Below are 8,000 nucleotides of genomic sequence, written 5' to 3'. Positions count from 1 at the left end.
GAATGCTTGACCTCAAATACAAGATCCAGTAAAAAGAGACAGAGCTGACATGAATCAGGCGAGAAAAAAGGCTGGATTTCCCCCATAGGCCGAGTCTCAGAAGACTGAATATCTAAGCAGCTCAGGTAGAAGATGACAATACAAGTAAATTGGCTTCCATGTAATAATGAAAAAACAAAAGTTGGCAAGAGCCCACTGATGAAAAACCAAAGGTTTTATTAGCTACCAGTAAGTGCACTGTTAGGTATAAGTGATGTTGAGTGTTAAAATCTTAGAGTAAGATGTCTAAACCCTGTTTACCATTTAGGGAGATAATACTGGATACTCTGCTAGGCCAGATGCCCCTGTCTTTGAGTGGGTAAAGCAGCCTGTCTGAGATTGAGACTATGATTAGATTCGATTAGATTTAACTATGACTAGATTCTGCTGCTCAATATCTGGCCCATGCTGACTTTTTAAACTGTAGGATAATTTTTGGAGATTAGCAAATAAAATGCAATAAGAAATCACCCAAAATTCCACTCCCAGAGATGGTCACTATTAACATTTTGGTCTTATACTACATTTTAGTATATACATGTATGTGTGGGTACATATATACATATGTACCATACTGTACATACTGCATGACTTTCAGGCAAGTTATTTAGCCCTCCTAAACCTGATTTTACTCATCTGCCAATGGAAGACAATAATAATATACTTTATAAAGTGATTGAGAAGATTAAATAGCTAACATTTGATTGTGAAATAAATATATATAACCTTTTCATTTATCAATGAAAATGAGTGTTTTCTGTTATTAGATAGTTCATTCTTCAAGAATTCTTTTTTTAGGTGAAAATAAATTCTGTTCTATTATGTACCATAACTTATTCCATTAATCCCATTTTGTTAAATACTTAGGCAATTTACTATGTTCATTATTATAAATTCTGTAAGGAATTCTCTATGTACATACATGTTAATTCTCTTGGGAAAAGGTTTTGACTTGTCTTGACACATTTATCTCCAGAAAGACTGAGCCAATTTTCATTCTCACCAGCATTTCCTTATGGTACTTCCTGGAAATTATTTTTAAGCATTGCAAATTTGTTGTCCAAAAAAATATATATATATTATTGTGCTTTTACTTCTTGTTCTGAATTTCTTGAATGAAAATATCTGAATGAATTTGGCTATATATATATATATAAATAATATATATACACTAGTGAAAGGCATATTTAAAATTTAATGTAAAAAGCCAAGGCAGCAGAACTGTATTTATATTTCAATTACATATATTTTCAGTATTTGTTATTAATTAACCTACTGAAGAAAAATTACACCCTTGTACTTAATATAAAAATTAAATTGGTCAAGAGTCAACAAATATTTACTCAACATCTGCTATGTAACATCTAACATAATATGAGAAACAAAAGTATTTTATTTAATGTGTATTTTTTTCCCTAAAAATAATTAAGGTAACTTAATAACATACAAAAGAAAAACCATATTTTAAGACCCTTCTCCCCAGAAGTTGGCATGTAGTTGATTCAACCCTCAGTTCTTGGTTTTGAAATATTTGGTAGCTCTCTGAAGGATTAGCAAAGAGAAAATTTTTCCCAGATTTTCTTTGAAATTGTGAAAAGATACAAAAATGTAAGCTACTGACATGTTACCTTAAAGAGCACTGACCTTGATGACAAAAACGAAGTCCCAGCCAATCTGTCAACTAGCTGTTTAAATGCAGACAAGCTGTGCCTTTCTGAGCCATAATTTTCTCATCTGTAAAGGGAAGAGGAAACAAGTATTTACTGAATACCTGCACTATGTGCTTTTGCTAACATAAACGGAATAAATAACCTAAAGTTTTATTATAAGGACTGAAAAAATAAAAGGATATTGTAACAGCAAATGTTATACCAATGTTATTGTTACTGTGATTTTTTATATTAATAGCAACTGTAAAAATAGAAAAGTACTGAAAGCAAGGACTTCTGATGTGTTTATGGTACAACATCATAGATTATTTGAATGAGCTCTGCTTTTCTACAGAGTTATGCAGCTTGCAGGGATGTCTAAGCAAGTGATGTAAAGGAAATGAAAGTCTTTTTCCCCCCAACCCTAAAATTTTCTACAGTATAACACAGTGAAGGAAGGATAGTCTTAACAAACAAATTCAAATAGAAAATTTAAATCACAAAACTTCATTTTCTCAGTTTAAAATGCACAAATTGGGACCTCATAAAATTATCTGCTCTAGGACTCAATTTGGTTCAAGATGAATTGGCTCTTTACCCTTTAGTTTCTAGGATTATTTATATTCTAGATCTATGTCATATAATTCCTTCCTTATTAATAGTGAAAGGTTACAAATGTGTAAAGTGTGGCTATTATTAAGTTACTTATATTAAGAACTTAATTTTCATCTTGCAGGCCAGTGCCAAAGATACAGGATGTATGCATGCAGCAATACATCACCGTCTTGTTGCACTTCGAAGCTTCTATAAGCAGAAAGATGCAAATCAAGCTGAAAGCCAGTCAGAAACAGTCCTCCAACAATTTAACTGTGATAGCTGTGATGAGGATGAGGATGAGAATGATTTTATCCAAGTCACTAAAACTAGATCAGGTAAAGAACGTTTTTTTGTTAGTTCAGAGGTTTAAGAAAGAAATCTTATTCACAACCCTTTTATATGAAACAGATTTTTAAAAAGTGGAACCTGGGCTTCCCTGGTGGCGCAGTGGTTGGGAGTCCGCCTGCCAATGCAGGCGGATCGGCTGGGCCCGTGAGCCAGGGCCGCTGAGCCTGCGCGTCCGGAGCCTGTGCTCGGCGGCGGGAGGGGCCGCGGCAGTGGGAGGCCCACGTCACGGAAAAAAAAAAGTGGAACTTGTCTGTTCAAAGTGGGCAGGGGTTACAGCCCTAGATGTTTGCATCTGAGAGGTGGGTTTGAAAATCACTGTCTTCTGCATGTGGCCTTCATTGGGATTTCACCAAAAGTCAGCCTTATTGTAATACCTGCACATCATTTGCGTATACATTTCATAAAAGACCATATTTACAATGTAAAGTATTAATTGCTACACTGAAACTAACCAATTATTAATATTTCTCTTCACTTGTTGTCATTCTCCTATTATTGGCCATAATAGAAGAAATTATAAATACTAGTAATGGAACCAGCAGGCAAATCTGGCTTATTCCCTTTTTGGAATTTGACTGTTTTATTTTCAAAGACCTTCTTTACCTGGGGCAAAAGGCGCTATTTCTTTTATTACATCCGGATTCATGAATTGAACAAGGTTGCAGTGGAACCACTGGTTAATGGATTTCTAGGTTTTAGTGCTTGTCCTGATGAGGGAATTTAGAACTAAAATTCATCATTATTTTTGGAGAAAACCATTGTCAAGGAAATAATAAGCCCAGCTTTGTGGGTTTTTAAAATAATTTTTATTGGAGTATCATTGCTTTACAATGTTGTGTTAGTTTCTACTGTACAGCAAAGTGAATCAGCTATAGGTATACATATATCCCCTCTTTTTTGGATTTCCTTCCCATTTAGGTCACTACGGAGCACTAAGTAGAGTTCCCTGAGCTATACAGGTTTTCGTTAGTTATCTATTTTATACATAGTATCAATAGTGTATATATGTCAATCCCAATCTCCCAATTCATCCCACCCCCCTTTCCCCCCTTGGTGTCCATACATTTGTTCTCTACATCTGTGTCTCTATTTCTGTTTTGCAAGTAAGATCATCTATACCATTTTTATAGATTCCACATATATGTGTTAATATACGATATTTGTTTTTCTCTTTCTGACTTAACTTCACTCTGTATGACAGTCTCTAGCTCCAGCCACATCTCTGCAAATGACCCAATTTTGTTCCTTTTTATGGCTGAGTAATCCAGCTTTTTCATACAGATGTAGCTATTCCAATAAGTCGCCCAAGTATTTTCAGTAATATTTTCATTTAGCCCTGAATTCTGCTCTACGGAGGACTGACAAAGGACTTACAAAAATTGTGTGTTAGCAGGCATTTTCCCAATTTTTAATCATTTTAAATCTTAAAGCTATTTTAATCATACATAATTTAAGAATCTATCAAACAACATGTGCAGAACTTGATGAAATAGCTTCCTTGGCCTAATACTAAAAATGTAGTCAAGAGGAAAAATGCACAAAACATTCAGAGCAGGATCATAAACTGCTAGACTCAGTGAGCCAGAGAACTAAGCGAATATGATTTTTCTTGTTACTATTTAACAAGAGGTTTAATTGTTTTTTAATGTATGAAATGTATAAATAAAAATTATTATAATGTTTATATTGTCACAATAAAATGGGATCTATTAGAAAATGGGTTGGTATCCATTAAAAATGTTAACTTGCAGTTAGGATTAAATGGCAAAATTATTTCATCAACAAATGACACGTTTATGAATAGAATCTATATTCTACCATATTCCATTTTAGGAAAGTGGTGATATGCAACTATCTTCATACAAAATGAGAAACAATGGAAATGAGGCCGAGTAAATGCCAATCATATGAACCCATCCTCTCCCCTCCTTACTTAGTACTTTCTCTAGGAAGTGTTGCACACAAATGCTAAATGTTATGGAAGCAAAAAAATGTCTGACTTTTTAAACTTTGTTGCCCAGGAATTAAGGAAAGGTTTAATTATCTGCAAATGTCACATTTAAAATTAGGAACATTTCCAAACGTTACTTAAAAATATGCAGATTCTATATATATTTTATTTCCTTGCTAGTAAGCATATTCACGAGTATTCATGTTCAGTTGTATTCGATATTAAACCTAACTGAATACAATATTGTACAATAACTTATTTTAAATTTGTATCATAGATTCTTCTAGGTGGACCCACAGACAGTCGGTTGCCTGTTCATGAGTGCTACCTGCTATAAACATGACAACATCTACAAAAAGATCACCTTACTGAAAAAATCTAAGCCATCCTAATAACTAAATGAGAAGATCCTATTCATTCCTGGAACAGTTTTTATAGAAAGGTCCAAGAAATATAATTTGTTGCAATTAAAATGTTTCTCTGTGTAGTATAATAATTCTGAGGTTTTATATTTTGATTATTGTGGAGAAAATGGCAGAATTTAAGAAACACATGGCCTTTGGAAGTTCAAAATTTTTCATTTTTGAAGAAGTTAATTTAGAATAAGATTTGGTAACTAATTTGGACTATTCATCACACTGACGGATACAATAGTTAAAATTATAAATTGCTGGATTTGATAAATATCTAAGATATTTATTTTTTCAGTCATATATTATCTGGCCATAAAACAAATATTTTACAAAACTTCCAGAGTCATTTCTTTGAAAAATGTTATAACTGCATGTTAACATGTTATTAAATCATGTTTTTCTTCTGGGAAATGTGTATTTTCATTTAACCTTTGGACTTCCTAATTCTATAATATTATATATTCATGGTATGAATTCCTTTAAAGAGAATATCTGTTCTTGCACTTGTATCTATCGCACCTTCTATATGCTTGACTCACGGTCAGTATCCAATATTTGTTGAAGGAATGAACAAAATACATTACCTATGTATCAAAACAGTAACTATACAAAAAGTGAAATATGTTAACTTGTTCTTTGCTTTATTTATGTAATTAAATTGTCATTAATATTCTAGTAGGTGAGGCTGTACAGAGACCTTTTATAGCCAAATGACTTTTTTTCTTAAATGCCATTATTAAGGTAAAACACAGTAATTTCAACAATTGTGCAACAGAATTTTGACGTTCCTCTTTTGAGATTTGTTTCAGAGACACTTCAGGAGTTACACAAGTAGGGGCCACCACCTCACTGTGTGCTCACATGACCTCTTTCTTGTGGGAGCACGGGGAGGTGGTAGGGAGAAAAAGACGGCAGGTTCTCTGGTGTCTCTTTTTATAAGGACATTAATCCCATCAGACCAGGGCCCTCCTAACCTCATCTAGCCCTAATCACCTCCCAAAGCCCCATCTCCAAACACCATCACATTGTGGGGTAGACTTCAACATATGAATTTTGGGAGAACATAAACATTCAGTCCATAATGAGGAATAATTCACAGTACAAAATGATTTCTGAAAACGTTCTGAACAGTGACAACATATTTGGGATAAGAGTATAGCTTCATTTCTACTTTGAAGAACAATATTCACATGGAAGTATACATGTGAATACATATTTTTAAAAAGTTATGTTACTTTATTATAGTATATACCATAGATAATAGTAAAAGCAATTATATATATGCATTTATTGTCAAATCTAATGCTTGAAAGTTTAGCATATGAAAGTTGAATTACTCTTTTAGACTATAATTTAGCTAGTATGTTATAACTGATGAAAGTTTTGCTTTCCCTATCACTAACTATAACTTAGTAAAATTTAGCTACTGAGTATTTAACTTTCATTAATTCTTCTAGTGACTCCAGAAGAAATACAGTAAATAAAATCCTTTACTTCTAAATTAAGCAATGACTCAGGAAGTGGAGAAGAAAAGTTAATGTAAGAGAGGAAGAGAGAAAAGGTTGAGAGAAGGAAAAAAAAAAAAACAGTAAAGAAGAGTTCTAACATGAAAGGAAGAATAAAAGGAATGGAAAATCAGAAGTTTTAAGTGTTTTCTTTTTAATTCTAAAAGAGCGACTCTGATGCAGAACAAACTCGGAGGAAAATTTTCATTAGAAGCATAATATAAACAGGGAGATATCTGGAGAAGATATTAAAGAATTGGTTCTCTTATAAGATCTTAGCTGATACGGGAACATTGGGATTATGCTAAATTGCTAAAGTAAAGCAGAGAAACAGAGATTTTCCTTATCTTCCTGACATATTCATTCTTGACCCCTCTTTAGTTGTGGAGATGAATTTTCTCAATGCCTCATTTTATTTAGGGATTATGACATGGCTAATAACAGCAGAAACATGATATTTAGCTCATGACTTTCAACCCATTTCCACTCTGCTATTCCTTCTTATACTCTTTATGCATATATTTAGTAATATTTTGGGGGGTAATAGAAATAGAAACATCTTATAGCTTCTCCTTGTCCTTTATCTTCATCTAGCCTTCTCCTTTTGGGCTTTTCTATATCCTTTGCCCCCCCTTTAGTGTGAAGTGATCCATCATATAATGACATTCATTTTCACAAGTTACTAGGTGGGTGATTTCAAACAATACCTCTTCTTCCATAGAAGCTGATTTTAAATAAATATATTTATTTATTTATGTTTGGTTGCATCGGGTCTTCGTTGCTGCGCGCCCGCTTTCTCTAGTTGCGCGAGCAGGGGCTACTTTCCGTTGCAGTGTGTGGGCTTCTCATTGTGGTGGCTTCTCTTGTTGCAGAGCTCAGGCTCTAGGCGCACGGGCTTCAGTAGTTGTGGCACATGAGCTCAGTAGTTGTGGCTCGCGGGCTCTAGAGCGCAGACTCAGTAGTTGTGGCGCATGGGCTTAGTTGCTCCACGGCATGTGGGATCTTCCCAGACCAGGGCTCAAACCCGTGTCCCCTGCATTGGCAGGCAGATTCTTAACCACTGTGCCACCAGGGAAGTCCCAGAAGCTGCTTTTATTAAAAGTTACTTAGATAAATATTCCCCAATACACAAGATATATTTAATATGATATCCGATTATATATTATGATAATCTAAACATTCTTTTCTATCAACAGTACTTTTATACCAAGTTATTCAGCTTAATTGTAAACTAGCAAAATGTTCTCTCTTAAAATATTTTACATCCATTACTGCCAAAGCCAGGAACCCTTAGTTGTCAGGGCCTAATATCCTATACAGGCCTTAGAGTACATGCATGTCATTTTTCAAAAAGCCAGGGTGGGTGGGGCTTCCCGGTCCGGGAAATTCCCGCATGCCGCGGAGCGGCTGCTTCCCTGAGCCATGGCCGCTGAGTCTGCGCGTCTGGAGCCTGTGCTCCGCAATGGGAGAGGCCACAACAGTGAGAGGACCGCGTACC

General features: G+C 34.6%; 1 protein-coding gene across 2 annotated transcripts in view; it reads left to right on the top strand.

Moving 5' to 3' along the window:
- RANBP3L (RAN binding protein 3 like) overlaps window positions 1-4,905 on the top strand; it is a 46,204-nt gene extending 41,299 nt beyond the window's left edge. For both annotated transcript variants that reach the window (XM_007461844.1, XM_007461843.1), the window contains 2 exons: window positions 2,425-2,620; window positions 4,862-4,905. In XM_007461844.1, coding sequence (XP_007461906.1) covers window positions 2,425-2,620; window positions 4,862-4,905 — 240 coding nt within the window. The remainder of the gene's footprint in view (window positions 1-2,424; window positions 2,621-4,861) is intronic.
- Window positions 4,906-8,000: the final 3,095 nt, after the last annotated feature.

Source organism: Lipotes vexillifer, unplaced genomic scaffold (genome assembly GCF_000442215.2).
Source record: "Lipotes vexillifer unplaced genomic scaffold, Lipotes_vexillifer_v1.1 scaffold715, whole genome shotgun sequence".
Classification (NCBI taxonomy): domain Eukaryota; kingdom Metazoa; phylum Chordata; class Mammalia; order Artiodactyla; family Lipotidae; genus Lipotes; species Lipotes vexillifer.
The sequence above is the reverse complement of the archived record's forward strand: the minus strand, read 5'-3'. Positions and strand labels throughout refer to the sequence as shown.